Source organism: Hyaena hyaena, unplaced genomic scaffold (assembly GCF_003009895.1).
Source record: "Hyaena hyaena isolate Hyena2069 unplaced genomic scaffold, ASM300989v1 scaffold_18, whole genome shotgun sequence".
Lineage (NCBI taxonomy): Eukaryota > Metazoa > Chordata > Mammalia > Carnivora > Hyaenidae > Hyaena > Hyaena hyaena.
This window is the reverse complement of record NW_024080649.1, coordinates 720,676-745,620: the sequence shown is the minus strand read 5'-3', so window position 1 is coordinate 745,620 and position 24,945 is coordinate 720,676. Positions and strand designations below refer to the sequence as shown.

General features: G+C 43.5%; 1 protein-coding gene across 1 annotated transcript in view; it reads left to right on the top strand.

Moving 5' to 3' along the window:
- Positions 1-1,648: 1,648 nt before the first annotated feature.
- The window catches only part of CMTM4 (CKLF like MARVEL transmembrane domain containing 4), a 65,099-nt gene continuing 41,802 nt past the window's right edge, over positions 1,649-24,945 (top strand). Inside the window, exon 1 of the mRNA XM_039222491.1 lies at positions 1,649-1,834. Coding sequence (XP_039078422.1) covers positions 1,649-1,834 — 186 coding nt within the window. The remainder of the gene's footprint in view (positions 1,835-24,945) is intronic.

The window sequence follows — 24,945 nt, the reverse complement described above, 5'->3', positions numbered from 1 at the left end:
GCAGTGCTTTTATGCCCTAAAATAAATAAATAAATAAACAGATAGATAAATAAATAAATATCCCTGTAACTGTGATTTCACTGTGGAATGTCTTTTGGGAGACAACACAGAGGCCAAAGCCTACATCCAACTTGCCATCTTTACCTGGCAGTTTCTCCAGTTCCTAGTATATTTCCTAGCACATAGTAAGTGCCCAGTACAGATTTGTTGGTTGAATTGAGTCTTAGAGATACTGTCTTTTCCATCTTTGGTAACCCAAAGGTGAAAACCCTTTAAACGGAAGTCTTTTTAGTTATGATGTTTACTGCATCTCAGCTTGGAGTTCAGCAGTCTATCTAAATTATATATTAGGCAATATCGTGTGGTGTAAAAAGTTGGAACCTGGGCTCCACTCGCCACTGAATTGTGTGGCCTGGGACAAGCTACTACCACTTGCCAGACTTAGTCTGCCCTTCTGTAAAATGGGAACAATAATACAAGTGTCTTCTTCAGTGCCTACGGCATGGGAAGCTCTCAATATTTGTGGTGTTTAAGAGTTCAGTACCAAGGCGACAATTCTTAGAAGTCAGTGTTTTACTTAAGCTTAAAATTAGCCTTCACACTTGAATTGCAAATTGGTTCCTAATTAATGCCCGTCAGAGCAAAAATCTGTGTTTAACTTGAGTTGATGATTAGACAGAGATTACAAAATCTTGTCAGCGGAGAGGCAACTACTGTTGCTTACCGAGGGTCTACAATGGGCTAGTGCCCCGTCCTCGGTCAGGCCGGTGGATCTAGAACTTAAGCTGGGAATTATTGTTAAGTATTTACCGTGTCTGACCTGCAGACCCCGTGCTGAGCGACCCTTCACTCAACTGTGAGTTTCACTAACGCCGCGCTCAGTCCCTGGCCTCTGTACTGGCTGGTTGCAAGGCGTTCAGGGTGGGAGCCCAGACCCTTAGACGGCTCTAGCCAGAACCCCCTGGGCCAACCACCGTTCGCTGCAGGGGTTTGCACAACACATCTTGGTCTTCACTGGTAAGTCTCCCAGCCTACCTGCAGAGGACCCCACTTCCTCCAGAAGAGAAGCTAAGGCAGCGCCCTGGGAAAGCAATTCCGTGTCCTTTAAGTTCACTTTGACCCTCCCCTTAGCCCCCATTCCTCTCGGTCCCCACGACCCCGCCCTCGCAGGAGGGGATCCCAAGGCTTGCAGAGAGCCTTCGGTGCCCCTGCGCACAGGCAGGTAAGGGCGGGGTCCGAGGAGACGGCGCCCCGCCTCGCCCGAGGCCCCGCCCCCCAAGGCCCCTAGGCGCGAGCCGCCGCCTCTGTCTCGCCCTAGCCGCGGAGCGCCGCCGAGCGGCAGGCGGAGGGGCGCTCGCTCCGCCCCCTCCCGGCCCGCCGCGCCGGCTCCCGCCTCCTCCTCTCTCAGCCTGCTCCCGCCTCCCTCCCTTTCCGCTGCCGAGGCGGCGGGAGCCGATCCCGAGCGGACCGAGTCGCCGCTGCAGCCGAGCGGCGGGCTCAGAGGAGGAGGAGGAGGAGGTGGCGGCAGCGGGACGGGCCACGGGCGGGCAGTCAGGCGGCGGCGGCGGCGATGCGGCGGCCCCGCTGAGCCGGCCAGCTCCGGGCGCCGGGGGCCGGCCGCGCGAGGCGGCTCGGGCCAGGCGGCAGCATGCGGAGCGGCGAGGAGCTGGACGGCTTCGAGGGCGAGGCCTCGAGCACCTCCATGATCTCGGGCGCCAGCAGCCCGTACCAGCCCACCACCGAGCCGGTGAGCCAGCGCCGCGGGCTGGCCGGCCTGCGCTGCGACCCCGAATACCTGCGCGGAGCGCTCGGCTGCCTCAAGGTCGCCCAAGTGGTAGGTGCCGGGCGGGGCCCCAGGTGCGGGCTGGCGGCCTAGCCGGGAGTCTTCCCTTCCCTCTCCCGCTTCGGGGGCTCAGGCCCGGCCGGCCACCGCCGCGCACCCGCTTCCCGGGGCCAGACCCCAGTTCCTCACGCCCTCTTCCTCGCAGGATCCTGGGCCGCCCTTCCTTCCACCTTCCTTAGGGAACCTGCCCTCTCCAGACCTGCAGGCTCAGCTGTGCGCCTCCTACCTGAACACCTGCCCCCGGGCCTACCTGTCCACTCCCGCCTTCGCTGTCGCGAGCCTTTTTCACTATTGGGCTTGGTGGTCCGCGGAGCCCGGCGCGAAGGTCATGCTGACCCCCGAATAACTACTGGTCACGCAATTTGTGGCAGGTTTTCGGGGCCCGCACAACCTCCACCTCCCCTGAAGGCCCTTCTCTGTATGTGTGCTTCCACCACTGGGGACTGTGGCTTGGCTTCCTCCTCCGCACCTAGCAGAGCGCTGAGCCTACGGTAGACGCTCAGTAAACGTTTGTTGAATGGAAGCATGTAGCCTACATGCAGTGGGGGTGCCCAGATCTAACCCCCAAAGTCTCCAGTTTATACCGCAGAGGTTTGATTCCACCTGGTTAACCTAGAAGATAGAACGAACATCCCTGAGTCCTCCGCCCCAGCGCAGTGGCTGGCATTGCCCAGTTGGTACCCAGAGTTAAATCACTGGAGGAGGGCAGCCAGTTTTTGGAGGCAACAGGCAACTTTCTGTCGGACTTGTGATAGTAGAGATCATGTCTCAATTATTTTCAGCTTCCAGGGTGTGCAGGGTAGCGGCCTGGCACCTCTGCCCCTCTTTCATGGTTTTTGTAACAGGCCTCTCCTGGCTCTCTTGTGGACAGGGCACGCTCCAAATTCAGCAAAAACTGTGTTCCAGTGTTATACCCTGTCACAGGTAGGCCTTCCTCTGAGGCCCGCAGCAAAACTTTATAGCCTTCTTTATAACCATTTGCACGGAGCCGGAGCCGCAGTCGCAGCCGCAGTGTGTGTACATTTTGTTTCTTCCAAGCATTGGGCTTGTGCTTACTTGAGTCCATAGATAAACGTCCTTTGGGAATAATATAAAATGGGGACACCCTTGAAATAAAGGTCTCAGTGTTTGTAAATTGCAGAATCATAGACAATTTTCTCTCTCTCTGGTGAAAGGCTTGTTCTGCTGATTGCCAGGGGATATTTTTGAAGGGCTCTAAGGAAAGACAAATGGAATGGGTTATCCCCTACCTAGAATTTTAAACTGACCTTATCCAGTAAGCTGGAATGTCCTCAGAGATATGTTGGTTCTGTAGTTAGGCATTGCTGTTAGCAAAGAGAATGGAGGAGGTGGGGGAGGGCGGGGGCTGGTGGTGGTGTCTAACTGCCTTTTAAAAGGCAGCTAGCCAATGTTTGAGTATAGCACAGATAATCAGAAATAAGTAAAAAAGAGCGGGGTGTGAACTTGGACTCAGGTAGAACATAGGGCCTTGTTAAGTACCTTGCTTTGTTTATTCGGTAGACTTTTGAAAGTAAATAGACCTTGCCACTAGAAGGATCTGGTAAAAGAATGAAAGTCGGTAGTTGTATACAACGCTAATTGCCATCTCATTGCTGGAACTTGGTTACCTAAGGCCAGAAATGGAATCCAGTGATAATTGTTTCTGCCTCGTGGTAAGGTGCTGTTGTGTTGTAGAAATTTACTTTTCATCTGGAGAAATTTGAGGTCCCAGCCCCTAAAATCTCACCTAACTCTGCCATTTGTCTAATGTGTTGGATTTAAACAGCGAGAGGATGTGTGGGTCAGTGAAAAAAGACCTGCTTGATTGAAGGTTATGGCAACTAGAAACAGTCTTCCATGTACGTACATGACTTCTCAGCCTTGATATAAGTCAGGGTTTTTAGGGGAGAAAACCCTCAAAGCTCCAAGAAATTGGACTACAGATTTAAAAAGAAGTCATTATGAAGATACATTTAAGATGTTACAAAGCTCAAAATCCCATGAAGAAATATGGATAAGTTATAATTCTTATATTAGAGTTTATATTATGGTTAACTTACTGTTTTTGAGAAAAATTTGAGTTTTTTTCATTTTAGTGTTTAATGGACTTTTTTTTTTTTTTTTTGTGGTTTGTGGCCTATGGCAACCTGTTGCCATCCTTGCTACTTCACCTGTGGTCCACAGAACAGCAGCATTGCCAGCATCAGAGAGCTTGTTAGAAATGCAGAATCAGGTGTGCCTGGGTGGCTCAGAGAGTTAAAGGTCTGACTTTTGATTTTGGTTCAGGTCATGATCTCATGGTTTGTGAGTTCAAGCCCCACATTGGGCTCTGTGCTGACAGAGCAGAGCCTGCTTGAGATTCTCTCTCTCTTCCTCTCTCTCTAACCCTCCCACATTCTGTTGCATACTTTCCCGCTCTCTCAAAATAGATAAATAAACTTTAAAAAAAAGAAAGAAAGAAATGCAGAATCGAGGGCTTACCCTAGACCTTCTGAACGATAATCTGAAGTTTAACAAGACTCCCCGAGTCATTCACATGCACTTTCAAGGTTCAGACTTACCTTTCTGTATCATTTAGTGTTAATGCCTCATACAGGTGCTAGTAATCAGTTCTCTATCAGAACCATTAATAGTCAACCTCAAGTCTGAGGTTTTCCTTTTTTTTTTTAATTTTAAATGTTTTATTTATTTATTTTTTAAAAATATTTTTTATTTATTTCTAGGAGAGAGAGAGAGAGACAGCGTGAGTAGGGGAGGGTCAGAGAGAGAGGGAGATACAGACTCTGAAATAGGCTCCAGGCTCTGAGCTGGCAGTCAGCACAGAGCCCGACACGGGGCTCGAACCCACGAACCGCAAGATCATGACCTAAGCGAAAGTCAGACGCCCAACCGACTAAGCCACCCAGGCGCCCCTTAAATGTTTTATTTATTTCTGAGAGAGAGAAAGAGTATGAGCAGCGGAGGGTCAGAGAGAGAGGTAGATACAAAATCTGAAACAAGCTCCAGGCTCTGAGCCACCTGTGAGCACAGAGCCCGATGCAGGGCTAGAACACACAAACCGTGAATCATGACCTGAGCCAAAGTAGGATGCTTAACCAACTGAGCCACCCAGGCTCCCCAAGGCTGAGGTTTTTCTGTAAAACGAGCCTATATCTCCTAAAAGGATTAAGAAAATGAGGTGACATGTAGAATTTAGCACCTTGTGTGTTAAGCGCTTAGTTAATGTGTAATAAAAGATAACTATCATTGTTGCAAATTAATGTTTCCTATCTTTAAAGAAACTTGGTGAAATTGCCATCCCCAAATTACAATTATATATTTGAATTAAAGATAGTTTAGTTCCTAGCGATTTAAAAGTTAAATCGATATTTTAAGTGGAATGTTTTTGATAGCAAAACTAATCTGAAATATGAAAATTAGTCAGTGTATTTTCATAGATTAAATTTTTAAAAATGGAATTTATACCTATCTTTTAGTTGGAGAGAATGTCTCATGTGGTTACATAAAACAACAAAATGTACTTTTTGTGGAAAAAGAGTTGGTTTAAACTATTGATTCAAATGCTTTCTTCCTTCTTGTGAATGTGGATTCTATGAGTGCTTATTGGTTTTTAGCTGCCAGACATCGTTTAATGAAATAGTTCATTTAGGTCTTTTGTTTTTTCTCCATCAGCTTGATCGAAAGCAGAGTTTTGCTCTTGGGTTGGTGGAAGAGGGTGGTGGTGGTGGTTGGGGAAGGGCATACTGTCAAATATACCATGATCTAGAACAGTGTCAGAAGAAGACAGGCCTTGGATTGAATAATGACAACAGCAGGCATCCTTTAGTGAGAGCTTGCTCTGTTGTTATCCCTGTTTAATAGAAGAGAAATTGAGGCACACAGGTTGTGACTCCTTCAAGGTCACATGGATAGTGGGTGGTAGTGCTGGGGTTTGAACCCAAGCAGTCTGATTTCAGAATGTGCTCTTTACTGCCTCCCAAACACGTCATTTTGAGTTCCACAGAAAGGGTGACTGCATCGAAGGACATTTCTCTGGTCTTTGGCTACCCTGGTGATGATTTGGGTGACCTTTATATGCTTAAGTGAGACTCACAAGGGTTTCAGTTTCTCATTGGCCATTGTGCAGGTGTGCAGCTCCTGTGAGGTGCCCTGCCCCTCACCCAACAGACCTGTCCACTTCCTCAGTGAGGGGACGGGCCTTCTCAAAAGTGTCAAAAGCAGATTCAGCATTTCAGTTCTAAAAAGACCTCTCTGGGGGCACCTGGGTGATATCTAGAAGTAATAGTGTCTAGGAGTTCCTTACACTATTCTTTCTACTTGTGTAAATGTTTAAAACTTCATAATAAAAAGTTACAGAAAACATGGTTATGTGTTGGGGCACCTGGGTGGCTCAGTCGGTTAAGTGGCTGACTTCGTCTCGGGTCATGGATCTCGTGGTTGGTGAGTTTGAGCTCTGTGTCGGGCTATCTGCTGACAGCTCAGGAGCCTTCTTCGAATTGTGTCTCCCTCTCTCTCTGCCCCTCACCTGCTTGCTTGCTCTCTCTCTGACTCGCTCTCAAAAAATGAATAAAACATTAAAAAAAAAAAAAAGACCTTTCCAGAAGTTCTTTTGCCTCAGACCCTTTTTTCCAGCCCCTCTCATGCCTGATTGACCTTCTGACGTTGCATTGCCTGTGTTTAGGACTTTCTGTAACCAAGTTGGGTGATATAAGGTGTTTAAATTCAAATTTTAGCTCTGCTGATCTTGAAATCTCTTAACCTTACCCTTGTCTTGGCTTCCTCAATAGTATACGGTGGGTAATAATGACGGAGCATTTTAGAATTGTAAGAACTAAGGTTAAGAGGTGTTTTCTTAGGTAACTCAAAGGTAAATGTGTGTATTTGCATTTCAGAGTTGAGTAATAACATATCTTTTATTTGATGGAAACCTGTCAGTTTTTTTTTTTTTTTTTTTTTTTTAATCTCAAGCCAGTAGGGCAAAGTTCCTCACCCTTCCTGCTCTGTGGGGGATGTGACAGGACTTGTAGATTAAGTATTAGGTTTCACTGCATTGGATTCTCAGATCTACCTTAAAGTGGCTCCTTGTAAAACGATCTCATTTTTACTTAGGAAATTATTGTTATCTTTGGGAATTGTCTTCCTGCTCAAAGACTTAAAATCAAAGAAAAGTAAAGTTAAAACCACTCTTTTAGGATGTTAAAAATAGTAAAATTATCATCCCAGACCTCAGAAAACAATAGTACACTCCCATTTTTACAAAATGGGACAAAGACAGTTCAAGAAAAGAATACTACAGGCCAGTCATTCTCATGAACACGGGACACAAAAATCCTCAAAAAAAAAAAAAAAAAAAAAAAACGAGGAAATCAAATCCAGTGGTATTATGTAAAAAGAATAGTACACCACAACCAATTGTGATTTATCCCAGGTATAAAAGACTGCTTCAGCTTCCAAAATCAACAGATGTAATCCACCATATGAACACCTTACTGAGCAAAAAACGAGTGATTATGTCAATGGCTGCAGAGAAAACATTTCACAGAATTCAGTATCCATTCATCATAAATACTGTCAGCAAACTAGGAAGAGAAGGGAACTTCCTCAACCCAAAAAAGGGCATCTACCCAAAATCTATAGCTAACATACTTAGTGATGAAAATGAATGCTTTCCCCCTAAGGGAAATGAAGCAACAATCTCTACTCTCACCACTGATGCTCAGAATCGTACTGGAAGTGCTAGCTAGTACAAGAAAAATAAATGGAAGGCATACAGATTGGAAAGAGAACAGCTGTCCCTATTTGCAGATGGCATGATTGTGTGGACAGTCCAATGGGAATCTCTAGAAAAAGCTCCTAGAACTGATAAATGTATTAGCACAGTTGTAAGATAGAAGGTTAACACACAAAAAATCAATTATTTCGGTATCCTAGCAATAAAAGCAGTAAATCATTGGAAACAGGAAAGAACAAAACTAAAACACCCTATTAGTTATAACAGCTCTGAAAGGAATGGAATACTTAGTATATAAATCTAACAAAATATGCACAGGATTTGCATGCTGAAAATTACAAAACAGGAAGAAAGAAATTAATGTTCATGGATTAGAAGACTGAGTATAGTTATGATATTAATTCTCTACAAATTAATTGTGTTTAACACAATCCCAAAATCTCTGCAAAGTTTTTTTTTTAGAGACAAACTGATTTTAATGTGTCTTTTTTTCTTTAAGAATGTTATTTTTTATTCAAAAAATGCTTATTTATTTTGACAGTGTACATGAGTGGGAGAGGGGCAGAAAGAGAGGAAGAGAGAATCCCAAGCAGGCTCTGTGTTGTCAGAGCAGAGCTTGACATGGGGCTTGAACTCACGAACTGGGAAATCATGACCTGAGCTGAAATCAAGAGTTGGACGCTTAACCAACTGAGCCACCTAGGTGCCCCAAGGATTTTATTTTATTTTTTAAAAGTAATCCATATGCCCATTGTGGGGCTGAAACCCACAACCCCCAAATCAAAAGTACCATGCTCTACTGACTGAGCCAGCCAGGTGCCCCTGATTCTGAAATGTATATGGAGAGTCAAGTTATCCAGGCAAAGGGATGGTGAAGGTTGGTGGGGGAGGTTCAAGGAAGAGGGAACTGCATAATCCCAAGTCACCTTTGTTGAGGTGTGTGTGTGTGTGTGTGTGTGTGTGTGTGTGTGTGTGTTGGGGAGTAGGAAGATGCAGACGGGTTCTGGCCCGTTACTCCTTCACTTCATGCCACAAGCAGGTCTTTTCATTTATAAACTGGGGCTGATGATAGTACCGCTTGCACTGATGAGCCTGCCATACAAAATCCTGAGCAAAGTGTCTCACATACAAAGTGCTACAAACCTGTTGGCACTCTAGAATATCCCTAAAACAAGTTGGGAAACTGAGTGGTTGAGGGCCAGGTGGAAGGGAGACTTAGTGTATGACTTTAGTGTATGACTTTTTGTGCTTTTTGAATGAGATGCCACATGCAAATATCTTCTATTAAAAAATTATTAAAATGTTAGCTGTTATTAGGTCTATCTTAACTAATACCTTAGCCTGAAAGCAAATATACTGACCATATTCTTTAACCTTTTGCTTACTTTGTAATTTGGAAGGCTTTGGGGAGAATGATTTAAAAATACAAACCTCCTGAAGAAACTTAAAGTTTAAAAATGTTTTCAATACATTTTCCTGTAAAAACAAGCATTCTGCACGATTGCAGGCACTTAATTTATTTGTTTAATTTATTTGCTAAAGGCAACATTTCTTTCATTTGTGAGGAATTTATCCTAATTAAAAAAATTTTAATGTTTATTTATTCCTTGAGAGAGAGAGACAGAGCATGAGTAGGGGAGAGGCAGAGAGACAGAGGGAGACACAGAATCTGAAGCAGGATCCAGGCTCTGAGCTGCCAGCACAGAGCTTGACACAGGGCTTGAACCTGAGCTCAAGTTGGAGGCTTAACTGACTGAGCCACACAGGCGCCCCTACCTTAATTTTATTAGTTAATACATTATATGGGGTTGTAAAGTGTTATAGCATGATGGCTATAGTTAATACTATATTGCATGTTTGAGAGTTGTAAGGAAGTAGATTTTAAAAGGACTCATCACAAGAAAAAAATTTTGTAGTTATTATGGTGACACATATTAAGTAGAGTTATTGTTATCATTTACCAGTTATACAAATATTGAATCATGCTGTATACCTGAAACTAATACAATATGTCAGTTGTGTCTCCATTTAAACAACTAACCTATAGGAAATGAAAAAGAAATCTCAGTATGACAAATCAAATGAAAAGGTCTTTGGAGTTTTTCTCTTCCAAAGGCTAACAAGATAATTTCCTTTTTTTTTCTTTTTTTCTTTTTTTGCTAATAAGAAGAATGCTTGAGTAAATGTCTTGCACTCTTCTTTTGAGGTTTATTACTATTTTTTATTAAATTTCAAGGAATGCATTTATTAGATCAAAGGGCAGTATCATTAAATTTCTGAGCATTAAAAAACTTATGGAATCGGTCAGCACGTCTCTACAATATGCCTGAAAGTGTCAGTTTATTCCAGTTCTGCAGTGCGCTTACCCACAAGCACTTACCAGTCTCAGTAAGACCTTCTGGCTCCTCCTGAGTCACAGGGCCAAGTCAGCTCTTCCTTAACAGGCCTGGAGGACCTTTTTTTTTCTCTTAATTGGAAAGTGAAACAAGTCTTTACCAGGTCATGGCGCTTCAGAAGGACGCTTAGAGGAGGGAAGACAGGAGTGTATGTGCACTGCCCAGTTCAGGGTACTTCCCCCTCCTGGTAAAATGGATGCTCACTTGGGTGCTCAAGAGAGCCGTATTTCCAGCCTAGAAGTAGTTGTAGAAATACCTGAGCTACTTCACATTGGTGGTGCACCCCATAAAGGGTGGAGGTCTGTCTGATGGCCGAGGCTGGTTATTTTGTATGGTGGGCCTGCTAGCTCCATGCACTGTTGAAATAACCTGGAAATACCAGCCTTCTGGCCTTCAACCCACAGCTGCCGTCACTGCCTCCTTATCCTTATTGCTGGAAGTCGCTTCCAATCCTTTTGTGGGGTGATGTCAGATTTCTTTGGAAAATCAGGTTGTTTGTTGGAGGATAGAGCTATAGTCAAAGGCCTGTGACTATGAACACGGATCCTGAATTTTCCCAGACAGTCCCAATTTCCTGTGCTGTCTCGTCAGATCTCATGTGAGTATATCCCAAGTTGGGTTTTTTTTTTAATGATTTTATTTTAAATTATGAAATATTCCAAGCATTGAAATGATAGTGATTCATCTAACAAGTACTCATGTACTGACAATGTGTCCTGATATTTTTGTTTGGAAAGTAAGAGTATTCCCCCCGGGGACTGGCTGTGTGTACAAGAGAAGTAAAAAGCAGGGGTAGATGAGCTAGAATTTGGATTCATTAGTGAGGTGGGACTTCAGAGAGCCCAGGAGGAGGAAGGCTAGACCGGGAGAGAATTAGAGAATAAGACACCCCCAGACAGCATCTCGTGTGGTGGCGCAAAGCCAATTTAAACGTTCAAAGGCTCTGTTCAAAGTGGTCCAGGCCTGGGAGCAGGCCTGCAGCTGGCTGAGGAAGGGACAGATGAGTGGAAGGATACAGAGTTTAGAAGGCAACACCTCCTTTGGGAGAAGATCTTGCTTTATTTGTAAGCAGTTTAACTTGATGGGGAGGATTTTTGTGTGAAAAATTCTCACTTAAAGGAGGGCCCAGTGTTCATCTCTGCACCTCTCCTGTGTGGTCTTGTCTCCACACATTAGATGGTGGGTTCTGTCACTAGTTTTCAGAGTGAGGTCCCCTGGAAGCCCTAGAATTTGTTGAAGTGGAAATCGGGGATTGAGAGACTGAGGGACTAGGTACTAATTGCATTTCAAAAAGACGAATCTAATTGCATTAAATAGTATTCAGGCCAATTTCTTTTTTGACTAGCATTTTATGGTACAGATTATTTTATGTTGATGGCTTTGATTAACATTTTGAGTAACATACCCCTGCCTCAGAGTCTTTGCATTTGAGATACATTCTTGCGCCCTCTGCTTCCTGCCCCCCCCTCCCAAAAATGTCACTTTGCTCTGTTCTTCAGCACTGTTCTGTTCTAAAGAGGCCTTCCCTCACCACACTGTAAAATAGGACACTCCCATCCCCACTCTTTTTCCTTTCCCTCTGCTGAATTTTTGTTCATGGCTTTTACCACCCGTCTAGACTGTCAACTCCATAAGAGCAGAGGTGTTGTGTGGTAAGTTTCCTTATATCCCCAGGGTCTGTAACAGTGCCTGTCACATAGTAAGGCCCTGATCAACAGTTGAATATACATAGCTGGTTAATAAAAGAGAGAAAAATAATGGAATATTACTTAATGTATAAGGTCAAATTATTTGAGAATATGGGATCCATAAGGGAAAATAACCTAATATTGGTTATTTACAAGTAAACTTCTGGACTCCGTTTTAAGTGGAAAGTATTGGGGAGAAAGTATGGAAACAAAATGCCACTGTAATTCTTTTTTCTTTTTTTAACTGTGAGTTTTAAAAGGGTATCTACTGCTACTAGGAAACAGAAGCTTTTGCTTAAAAGGCAGATTTTTGTAAAAGAAGGGGAAACCATAAGAGGCCTCGCCAAGGCTTTTGCTTAGGAAAGTGTAAGATGAAATCTAGGGATTCTCTAATTATTATTGAAGTTGTCTGCTTTCTGATCAACGTGTTAAGAGAGAGAACTGCTCAGGATCCGGCAAGCCAGCACTTTGGGAGCCCTCAGAGCATACACTTGACGGGTGTGTAAAGAAAGTTGCAACTAGGATTGAGGCTGAGAGTCCCAGTGATTGTCTTTATAAAGCTCTCTGATTAAAAAAAAGAACAGCAGTTCAGTGGGGCCCTGGGAAGGGAGGCTTCTATCTTCTGAAGGCTGGAGGGGGCTGTAGGAAATACTGAAGTCCAGAATTTTGTCTATGAGCATTTCAAATGATTGGTTAAATTTGGGAATTATATGGGTTAATAAACATTTAAAATGTTTAGAGTTCAATCAGATGTGGATAGTTTTGGATGGCTCCTTTCTTACCACTACAATTTGATGACTGGCACAGTGGAAGCCTTCATTTTTGTGGTTTCCCATTTATTCCAGCGCAGCTATGAAAAACAATTTAAGTCTAAAAGATTTCTGTGCCAAAAAAAAAAAAAAAAACCCCAGAAAACAAAACAAAAAAACCCAAAAAACCAACCCAAGCGCCAGGAACAGTGGCTCTCCCAGTGGTAGTTGCTTCTTTAGCTCACCTACTTTCTTTCAACCATTTTTGGTCGAAACCCTGTACATGTGTATGCTTTGAGATTAAGAGTTGGCTGAATGACTATAGAGTTAGATCAAGAGCAGTACGTAAATGTAAAAATTCTAAAGTATTTCCTTCTTAAAATCTATATTTTATATATGTTTGAATGCCTCAGCTGGGCCAACTACAGTTATCCACAAATAGGATAAGAATCCTTGCCTCCCGTGGGTGCACAGTCCACTTGGGGAGCGAGGGTCTGATATGGGACAGAAAAGCACACAAATTGTTCTAATCACCAGAGGCAGGGGACCTTATAGAGGACAGCTTGGCAAAGAAGCCTTTGGTGGAAACGGGCACTTTACATGTTGGGTGTTGAATAGCCAGTGGCTAACATACAGGTGTGGTGTGTCCTGTGGAGGAGGAATATACCAGGTGCTCGGAGTGGATAAGGAAGAGGGGTGAGCCCAGGCAAAGGTAGGGAAGGGGAGAAGGACACAGAGGGATAAGGAGGACCCAGGTGGAAAGGCCCTGATTCGTTAGGCCAGTGAATTTGGATTTTCTGAAGGAGATGGGGAATAGTTGGTGCTAAGGCTCCTGAGCACTTGAAATGTGGCCAGTACAAATTGAGATGTACGTAAGTATAAAATAACATGCCAGATTTTAAAGCTGGAATAGGAAAGGAAAGAATGTAAAATATCTCAATTTTTTATGTCAATTACGTGTTAAAATACTACTTTGGATATAATGGTAATTTAGTAGTAAATATACTACTAAAATAATTGTTTCCTTTTGCTTAAAAAAATCTAGCTATTAGAAAATGTAAAAGCGCTTCTGTGGTTCCCATATTTTTCTTGGCTATTGCTCAGTTAAAGCTCAGTTAAAGCGGGTGAGAATTGGCTTTGAGGAGGAGGAGATGAGAAGGGCCCTCCCTGCATGGTAGGAGACCTTGAGTAATTCAGGTGAGAAACAAAGACCCAGGTGGTCTTTTGGCAATGGGAGCAGAAAGACTGTGACAAATGGTAATTTTAGGTGGCAGTTATGATTTATAATAGTCTCTGTTTTTATTTTATGTTATATTCACCTCTGAGTCAAAAAAAACTATTGAAGCTAACATCCATCGAGCATTGACTGTGTGTAAGACTGCTAAGTGTTTTATGTGTGTTCTCTCATTTACTGCTCACAGAAATCCTGTGAGGCAGGTGCTTTACAGATGAGGAAACAGGCTTTTTGATATCACTAACTTGCCCACCGTGTCCACTGTTAGTAGGTATGGAATTAGGCAGCCAACCTTCAGAGATCACACGTGGAATACTGTCCCCCCCCGCCCCCCCCGCCCCATAGCGTGTGTGTTTCTACAACCATTAGGCAGTTTGTGAGCTTTGTTCGATCATCACTCGTCTTCCCCATCCTACAGGGACTTAGTCCATTTTTGTTTTCCTTCTGCCAGCACTGCCTGGTCCTGGTATGCCTGCTAGCCTGCAGAGCCCTTCTGGCTCCCGATTCTTCCACAATGAATGGGTCACATCTGTCAGAGTCTGGAGAGGTGTTGGTTTCATTAGAAAGGGGAGCCCCTCAGCTCTTCTCTTTGAGCTCCTTGGGTTTCCACTGACATTTAAGAATTTCTGAGATCAGAGCTAATGAAAGTTGTAAGGAAGCTGGGAACATGTTTGCTGGTGGAGGAGGGGTAGAGAGATAAAAATTGAGGCTTGACTATTCTCCTGTTTGCTTGAGCCAGCACCTCAAAAGTATTTGGGTTTGGAAGAATTATTGACTTCTGGAACCTTTTTTTCCCTTCGTAGAACACCTGTCATATAATATTGGCATCTGTTTGGACTTTAGCTTGTTTATGGGTATTATAAGATAATTTTTAAAAGATAAAATCATGATTCTTGTACAAATATAAAAGATTTTATTAATTAATGAGGGAGCCAGTAAGGTGTTATAACCTGTTGAAAGGAAAATTCAAGGAGTTTGCACACAAAGACCATGTGTGTGTGTTCCCATACGTGTATATCCCCCCCGCCCCCGCAACATGCACGCACCATGAAATGAATTTGAATAGATGCAACTTCAGCTTTGAGGAGAATCGCTTGTCTCTCTACTAGACATTTAATTTACCTGTCTACAGACAAGAATCATTTGTGTTGCATATCATTGTGTGTCAGTTATGTACAACCTAACAGGATTGCAAAATATCTCAAAGGCCATGAAATGCACACATACCATAGGATCAGATAACTTGGAAAGTTATGTTCTAACAAGGCCTATACTTCCATACCCAGTAACCCTTTTGGTACATTTGAAAATCACAATTTATTCTGAGATGGGGAATATCTGGGGAGGGGGCTGTGTGAGCTAGATTTTTATCCAACTGATGCATGTCAGGCCCCCAGTGTCATTTGTCCTTTTCTCTCTGTGTCTTCTGCCCCTCCACCTGTGCTGTTGGGTTGCTGGAAGAGCGTCCCTTATGGCCTTCTGCACCCCACTCTGGATTTCTCTGTTGTTTTCTTGTCACTTTCCTTCACAGAAATAGATCTTGATCACCTACACTTAGGGCCACACCTTTAATCCTCAGCCTGGTCTTTAGGGGCCTGAGTGAGGCCAGAATGGCAAGGACTACAGGTAAGAGGACTGCCTGCTACCATAGGGTTGGTGTGAGGTTGAATGGAAAGTGCTAGCGTGGAGCTTGGCCGAGAGAAGCACCTGGTGAATGCTAGACATCAGCTTTCATGCTGGTGTGTCCCGGCTCATCCAGCCAGGTTCTAGTTGAGTTACTGTCCCCTTCAGGCTCTCTTCACCTAGATTTGCCTCCTCATCCTGGCTGCAAGCTCCTTAGCTTCTTGTTCTCACACTGCAATACACTGATGCTGCAAGGGCACAGCCCGAAGATACTCTAGCAGTGAGCGGGCAGGGATGAGACTGGGTCCTGTATACCTTTTCCCTGTCTCCTTTCCTCTACCCCTCTTCCTATTGGCCTTGCCATGCCCATCATTTTTTTTTTTTTAATGTTTTACTTATTTCTGAGAAAGAGACAACGTGAGCAGGGGATGGTGAGAGAGAGAGGGAGATACAGAACCTGAAGCAGGTTTTAAGCTCTGAGCTAGCTGTCAGCACAGAGCCCGACGCGGGGCTCGAACCGTGAGATCATGACCTGAGCTGAAGTTGGATGCCTAACCGAATGAGCCACCCCGGTGCCCTGGGTTTTCTTTGTTCTGTTTGATGTCCTATGTCGTGTGATGTCCTATGATGGAGCACTAGCTTGTATTACATGTGTCCCTCACTCTCTGGACTCTCTGGCTTTCGTTTTTTAATAATTTAATTATATTTAAATTTTATTTATTTAAGAATCTCTACACCCAACATGGGACTCGAACTCCCAACCCAGAGATCACGAGTCTCACATTCCTCTGACTGAGCCAGCCAGGTGCCCCTGGACTCTCTGGCTTTCAGAACAGATTTGGGTATACTTACAGTCTATTGTAGTAAGTCTAAAACATCTGCAAGGCAGAGACCCAGTTTTCTTCTGTTCACTGTTCATACTAGTGAATACTTGGCTGCTTGGTAAGCACTTACCAATTCATCCAAGTTCAGTTTGATATATTATCCAGGAAGAAAAGAAAAACAACTAATTCGTGTTGAGGGTGTGTCTTCATCTGCCATACAAAATACCATATATGGGGTGGCTTAAACAATAGCAGTTTATTTCTCACAGTTCTGGAGGCTGGGCCAAGGTCAGGGTACCTGCAAGGTAAGCTTCATTCTGAGGCCTTTTGTGTTGGCTTGTAGGCAACAGCCATCTTACTGTGTGCTCACATGGTCTCTTTGTGCACGCATAGAGAAAGATCTCTCTCCCCCATTGTTGTTGTTTTCCTAAAAGTATATTTACTTTTGAGAGAGCATGTACATGGGAGGGGCAGAGAGAGAGGGAGAGAGAGTCCCAAGCAGGATCCTCACTGTCAGTGCAGAGCCTGCTGTAGGGTTCAAACTTATGAATCATGAGATTGTGACCCGAGCCAAAACCAAGAATTGGATGCTTAACTGACTGAGCCATTCAGGTGTCCTTCTCTCTTCTCCTTCTTATGAGGGCTCCATCCTCCTGACTTCATCTAACCCTAATTACCTTCCAAGACCCCGTCTAAAGATACCATCACAGTGGAAGTTAGGGCTTAACATATGAATTTTGAGTGAAGGGAGATACACGTAAGTCCGTAGCAAGATGGGAGCATGGTATAAATCAGTAGTGGAGGTTCAAGGTGGCTCCAAACACCTTGAAATTCAGAAACTTAGAAGTTTTAGACTGGAAGGAATCCTGAAGCCAGTCATGTGTGCCCCTCCTGTGTTTTACAGGTAACAAATCTGACCCCTTGAGAACTTGTGGCTTACCTATGGTTACCCAGTTTGTTGGTTGCCCTGGAACCTGAGCCTAAGGCTGGCATTTCTTCCCCATGACTAAGCCGTTGCTATGGCGGTGACTGGACAGTTGTGAAACAAGCTCTCTGAATTCAGGTCTTTCTTACTCTTTATATGATTATGGGATGAGAAGATGAGTAGTAAATGCCCTTCGGCCCTTATTAGGTTAGTAAGTTAGTAAAGACTGTATAGGACAAATCAAGTTTTTGTGATGTTCTGTTCATTTATTTATTTATTTAAAATTTTAAAATTTTGTTTTAAAGAGCTCTAGCCAGGGGAGAAGGGCAGAGGGAGAGAGAGAGAGAGAGAGAGAGAGAGAGAGAGAATATCTTAAGCAGGCTCTAGGCTCAGCGTGGAGCCCGATGTGGGACTTGAACTCACAACTCTGATATCATGACCTGAGCCGAAATCCAGAGTTGGGCCCTCAACCAAATGAGCCACCCAGGAGCCCCTGCGATATTCTGTTGAAAGTGCAGGTATTTAACCAGTCCTGGCAAGCTGTCCAAGTAAATGTCCTGCGATGGGCAGCCTACTTGGGAGCCCTAAAGTTTGGATTGTAACAAAACCCAAATGTTGGTAGATATAAAGTTGCCTTTTAGTTCCTTAATTTCTCTGATAATAAATTGAGATCAGGATAATTTGCCAGCAAATTGGTCTATCTTCTTTTAGAGTATGGTTTTGGAGCTGAAACTGGGAAAACAGACCCCCACGTGTCACAGGAAAACACATGCACATGGCTTGATGCATGGTCTTGAAATGTGTGATGGCAGTGGAGGGGTAGTGAGAGTTACTGGCATCGTGGTGTCATGGTCAATGTGGTTTTGGTGAGGTAGTTGGAGAGACACTGCATACGCTTCACCTTCTCTAGATGCTTTGGAAAAGCTTCAACTGTTGGTCTGGGACTTTGAGGGGCGTTAGGGGCTGCCAAGTTATTAGATGAGTGAAGCCCACAAAGAATGATGAATTGCAAGATGGAAGGAAACCTGGGGGAGCCCAGTAGGGTAAGTAGGGTAGTAGTTTGTGGAACCCCTCCTCTGTGCCTAGCTCCATGGCATTCTTTTTTTGAGAGAGAGAGAGAGAGAGCGTGAGCAGGGGAGGGGCAGAGAGAGAGAGGGAGACACAGAATCTGAACCAGGCTCCAGGCTCTGAGCTGTCAGCACAGAGCCCCACGGTGGGCTTTAACTCACAGACAGCAAGATCATGACCTGAGCCGAAGTCGGATGCTTAACCGATTGAGCCACCCAGGTGCCCCACTCCACAGAATTCTGTAGGAGACCTGCAGTTCTTCTTTTTTTTTTTTCCTTTTTGACAGACTGTAAAATCTATCATTGTGTCTCAGACCAGATCAATATAAATGAAAATTAAGTTAAAAAAATTTTTTTTAAATTTTACCTAATTGCAATAGTAAGCTTCTTAATACTTAACACAGAGATCATTAAGACCTTCCAGATATAGGATTTAGCCAGTTTAGTCCAGCAATATTATTGTCACAGAGGAACAAAGGAAGTCCTCAACATCTGCTCTAAATCTTTATTGTCCAGAACTACTATATACAGCTGGTAGGTTGTGTGCACACAGTAGGTCTGAGGGGGTAAGGAGGCTGAGATCCAGCCTGCACACTCTGCTTGTCAACACACACGCCCTGGCATTGGACAGTTTCCCCTGGAAGGAAAGGTTGCCTGTTTGTAGTTCATCAGCCCTGGGGATGTGTGTGCGTGCCATTTTTAATTTGCTGTCCTCTTACCAAGCCAAGCCCCCACTCAGACCGGGATCTTCCTGTAACTGACACGAAGGTGCTGTACGGAGCCGCTTATGTCTTGATTATTTAATTGGGAAACTTATTTGAGACATGGCTTAGCTGTGATATTAAGCTAGATGGGAGGGTATATTTTTTTAAATTTTATTTATTTATTTTGAGAGAGAGAGTGTGTATGCATATGAATGAGCACAAGTGGGGGAGGGCTGGAGAGAGAGGGAGAGAGAGATTTCCCAAACAGGCTCTGTGCTGTCAGCGCAGGGCCCGACACGGGGCTTGAACCCATGAACTCTGATTTCGTGACCTGAGCCGAAACCAAGAGTTGGACGCTTAACTGACTGAGCCACCCAGGCGCCCCGAATATAAACTTTAAATTAAATTTCCCAGATAATAGTATTTTAAACAGATTTATTTTGAATTAATAAGCGTGTGCATATTCAGGGCTTTCCAGCATCTTGTGTGGTCCTCTGGGAGGTATATGGATGATGATGTGCTCAATACTACATGACTGAATGGAAGAAGACAGATAAAAAGTAATTTGCTGACTCATTTTGACAAGAACTCCCATGTTGTTGGAATAAAAAACCTTCAATCTCACTCAGAGCTTTTGTGTGATTGTAGTAGAGGTTGGTGCAGATAAGCCCATACAACTTCTACTCTAGGAGTTCCTGTTTAGATGTGTGCACTGAGGGGCTGGCTGGGTGAGCTGCTCCCGTGCTGAGCCCATCCCTGCAGTGCTGGTCACCTCACAGTTGGCCAGGAATAAGAACATGGGTTCTTGTGGGTTTGCTACAGAACAGATAAATGGCCTTGGAGGGAACCCTGGTAGGGCCAAGCAACAGGGCTTGAGCATTTTACTTGAGCTGAGTATACAAGACTGAGCTTTTCTTCCTAGCTGCCCAGTCAAGGGCATCCCATGGCCTCTGGGCCACAAAGGGCCCGTGGCCTCCCTTCGTAGACTGGACTGTGACCTAATCACATCTGAAAGAGGACTGAGCTCTGCCTAGATTCTGGCTGGCCCCGTTCTAATCTGAGGCCACCAAATGCTTCATCCTCTGCCACCTGAGCCAGCTTGGGGACAGGTATCTGTCACTGGGCTAATCTGGCAGGGGCTGTGAGCACTAACTTGGCCTGAGAACGTGGAAGCCCAAACCTGGTAGGGCCCAGGGACCATGACCCCACCGTGAGGGCAGCATATGGCACTGTCTGTCCCACGTAGCCAAAGACCTGAAAGAATTCTAGGAGCAAGTCTGGTCAAGGACCTGAGTCGAAGTAGAAGACCATGGTGAAGGAAGGTAGTTGTCTTAATAAAATGCGAACGCTCTGCTTGGTTGCTTCCAGGAAGAGAAAACTGGCTGACAAAAAATACTGCCTTAAAAGTCAGTAGGCTGCAAGGAGGAGCATGTTAAAAACAGTGCTGCCTAACTCTTTGCGGTGAGAAGCACAATCTTGTGCCGTAAGGAATGCCATACGAAGAGGCCCTCTGGAACAAACCACACTTCACTGTTAAGTACTCACATTCAAGTGCAGGACAACATTCAGACTGTGGTGTGTGCACTAAGTATTTTCTGCAAGTGATCGCATAATCCAAACAGCAGCTTTTAAAGGCCAGAAGAATCCTAAAAGAATGCTTAGGCAAAGTTGCAGTTGTGTCGTTTTCTCATAGAGATATATTTATATGTATTATAAATATATTCTGGTAGATTATTTTATTTTTAATTTAATTTTTTTTAATTTTGAGAGACAGTGCATGTGCGTGTGCGTGAGTAGGAGGTGGGCAGAGAGAGAGAATCCCGAGCAGGCTCCACGCTGGCAGCACAGAGCCCTTCGGGGGGCTCAGTCCCACGATCCGTGAGATCCTGACCTCAGCTGAAATCCAGAGTTGGACTCTCAACCGACTGAGCCACCCGGGTGCCCCAAGGTTTTATTTATTTTTAAGTAAACTATACCCAATGTGGGGCTTGAGTTAACAACCCCAAGATCAAGAGTCACATGCTCTACTGACTGAGCCAGCCAGGTGCCCCGGTTCTGATAGGTTATTTAAAATGTTCATCTCAGGGGCGCCTTGGGTGGCTTAGTCGGTTAAGTGTCCGGGTTTCGCTTAGGTCATGATCTCGTGGTTCGTGGGTTCGAGCCCCGCGTCGGGCTCTGTGCTGACTGCCAGCTCAGAGCCTGGAGCCTATTTCAGAGTCTGTATCTCCCTCTCTCTCTGACCTTCCTCTGCTCACTCTGTCTCTCTCTCTCCTAGAAATAAAAAATAAAAAAAAATATTAAAAAAAAATGTTCATCCCAGATCTGTCTGCTGTCTCTGCTGCTAACTCACTGACTGAAGTTGAATTCCAGAGAGTGTCTGATTGGCCTGATTACCACTGACTTTATTTGGGTAGAGCTTTTCCAGCCAGGCAAATTAGAGCTGCCTGGCCAGCCTGTGGCCTGGGTGCCCTTGGGTCAGGTGTCTACCCATCTTGTGCGCTCAGAGTCCTCAGCATGACACCCCTGTGCAAGGGGCAGGCTGGGGTCACTTCTCCTAGAGGAGAGGAGGGGAGGGGACGGAATAGTTAGCTCTCTGAGGCATCAGTGAGCACACTGCCCCTTTCCTATGAAACTGTGATTACTCTCCATCACAAGCCTTCTTCAACTCTCCCTTCCTTCATACCTCTTCCAAATTTCTTATTCTCCTCCTGGGTCTGCCTCCCTGCCTTTGTTCCATGTCAGGATCCATTCTGCCTGCTCACTGGCACTCACAGGCCTCCTTCCATCAGAACATCTTTGCCATTGGCCTGATTCCTCCCCGCTTCTTTATTGAGAGACACCAGAGAAGGTACCACTTGTCTTGAGAAGCCTCTGTATTCCTATTCTTCTCCAGCCACCCATCTGGTAAAGTGTCTTTTGGGATCTGGTTCTATCTGAGGCTTACAAAGCTCCTTTATGTCCAGGAGCAGAGTCTTAAATCATACATGAATTCATCTGTAATATACATACCACTTTTAACTTGAAAACTGTTTTCAAAAATGGGAAAAACTTATTTTCTGATTATAAAGGTATTTTGTGTCTGTTGTTTAAAGGTTAGACAACTTTAGAAAAATAAAGAGAAAAGTAAAAATCACCAGTGCAGTTTTCTCAATGTTACAGAGAACTTCCATTAACAGGTATATATTGTTTTAGATTTTGTTCCTGTGTGCATGCTTGTAAAAATGGAGTATTATACATGCTATTCCATAACTTGATTTTGGGTATATTTATAACTCCAAAAAGCATTCCATCTGAATATTAACAATCTGAACATTGAACATGTGAACATTGAACACTGTCCAAAAAAACAGCTAACATCTGAGTATTACGCTTCATTATGCTTTAGACTGTCTCTGCTTGGCTCTGTCCAGTAAACTCTGGCTTGCTTTTGGTTGCCATTTGGAAATTGATCGGTTTCTTTTTTTAATTTTTTAACTTTTTAGTGTTTATTTATTTATTTATTTATTTATTTTTTTAATGTTTTTTTTTATTTTTTTTTTATTTCTAGGAGAGAGAGAGAGACAGCGTGAGCAGGGGAGGGTCAGAGAGAGAGGGAGTCACAGACTGAAACAGGCTCCAGGCTCTGAGCTGGCAGTCAGCACAGAGCCCGACGCGGGGCTCGAACCCACGAACCGCGAGATCATGACCTAAGCGAAAGTCGGACGCTTAACCGACTAAGCCACCCAGGCGCCCCTAGTGTTTATTTATTTTTGAGAGAGAGAGAGAGACAGAGCACAAGCAGAGGGAGAGGGAGACACAGAATCCAATGCAGGCTCCAGGCTCTGAGCTGTCAGCACAGAGCCCAAGGCGCAGCTTGAACTCACGGACTAGGAGATCATGACTTGACCTGAAGTCGGACACTTAACCTTCTGAGCCACCCAGGCACACCGATCTGTTTTTCTTTATTTTTGTTTTGTTTCATGACTGAATTGGCAGAATTGAAGGCTTTTATTTTATATTTTGAGTCTGGAAAAACATCATTTAAAAGCTAATTTAGAATTTGTCATATTATGGTTTTGAATTAAATCAGCAAGAAAAAAAATTTAGGGAGTGCACACCGGTTTCTTTCTTAGAACATAAGAAAACTGACAGGAGTTTGAGCTCTAGAGGTTTGGGCACATGCCAAGGATGTTGGTGGTCTCCATGTGTTCTAGTTTTTCCAATTAAAATACAGTAAAATGGACTTTTTTTTGGGTGTAACAGTTCTATGATTTTTTAACACATATACATTCACATAACCACTACCACAGTTAGGACACAGAACAGTTTTATCAGCCCACAAAACTTTCATTCTTTTTTGTAATCACATCCAGCCTTTGACAGCTCATTGCTGTAGTTGTGTCTTTTCCAGAATGTAGAATATCCTATATGTTGAATCACAGAGTATGCAAACTTTTGAGACTTTCTCGTTTTAATGCATTTGAGATTCATTCATGTTGTGTTTTATTCATAGTTCATCCCTTTTTCTTGCTGAACAGTTTTCCATTGTAGGTAGATCGCAAAAGTTTCTTCACTGCCCTGTTGAAGGACATTTGGGGTGTTTCCAGTTTTTAGTGATTGTGAGTGGAGCTGCTATAAACATTCATGGACAGTTTTTCTGTGCACATTGGCTTTCATATCACTGGGGTGTTTTGTACTTTCAGTGTGTGGATCCTCTACGTATTTTGTTAGATTTATATGTAAGTACTTCAATCTTTTCAGTTCTTGTAACAGATGTGGGTTTTTGTTGTTGTTTTAACTTTAGTTTCTGATTATTTATTGGCAGGATATAGAAATAGGATTGATTTTTGTGTTTTGACCTTGTATCTTATAACTGTGCCAGCTTACTCAGTTGTAGGAGTGTCTTTAGAGATTCCCATGAGATTGTCTGCGTAGACAGTCATGCCATCTGCAAATAGGGACAGTTGTTCTTTCTTTCCAATCTGTATGCCTTCCATTTATTTTTCTTGCACTGGCTAGCACTTCCAGTACGATGTTGAATATCAGTGGTGAGAGTAGAGATTGTTGCTTTGTTCCCCTTGGGGGAAGGCGTTCGTTTTCACCAGTATGTTAGCTGCAGATTTTTGGTAGATGCCCTTTTTTAGGTTGAGGAAGTTCCCTTCTCTTTCTAGTTTGCTGACAGCATTTATCATGAATGGTTGTTGAATTCTGTGAAATGTTTTCTCTGAAGCCATTGACATAATTGTGTTTTTTGTTATTTAAGCTGTTCATATGATGAAATATATCTGTTGATTTTCAAAAGTTGAATCAGCCTTTTATTCCTGGATTAAATCATGATTGGTTGTGATTTACTATTCTTTTTACACATTGCTGGATTTGATTTCCTAGTATTTTGTTGAGAAATTTTGTGTCTATGTTCATGAGAAATATAGGTCTAATTGTCTTTCCTTGAACTGTCCTTGGTTTTGTTATCAAGGTAATGCTGGCCTTAAAAAATGAGTTGGGAAGTATTCTTCCTCTTCTGTTTTCTGGGAGAGATTTTTATAGAGTTGGTATTATTTCTTTTTTTAATATTTGGTAGAATTCTCCAGTGAAACCATCTGGGCCTGGGGTTTTATTTTTTAGAAAGTTTTTAAACTGAGAGTACAATTTATTGAATAGATTTAAGACTATTTAAGTTCTCGTTTACTTCCTGGGTGAGTTTTGGTAGTTTGTGGCTTTCAAGAAATTGGTCCCTATCACTGTTGAATTTACGTGTATTGGATTGTTTGTGGTATTTCTATATTATTCTTTTAATGTTTGTGGGAGTCCATAGTTGTATCTTTTTTTTTTTTAATTTTTTAAAATGTTTACTTACTTGAGAGAGAAAGAGAGAGAGGAGACCGACTGTGAGCAGGGGGAGGGGCAGAGAGAGGGAGATACAGGATCCAAAGTAGGCTCTAGGTTCCACTTTGTCAGCAGAGAGCCCGGATGTGAGGCTCAAACTCACAAACTGTGAAATCATGACCTGCGCTGAAGTCGGATGCTTAAATGACTGAGTCACCCAGGTGCCCCTGTATCTTCGTTTTTATTATAAGTTTTTTTCTTTTATTCCCAGTTTCCATCTGGCTGGTGAAGTAAACCAATTTGCCGTTTCAGTGATATTTCCCTTTTTTTCCATTGTATTAATTTTAGCTCCTATT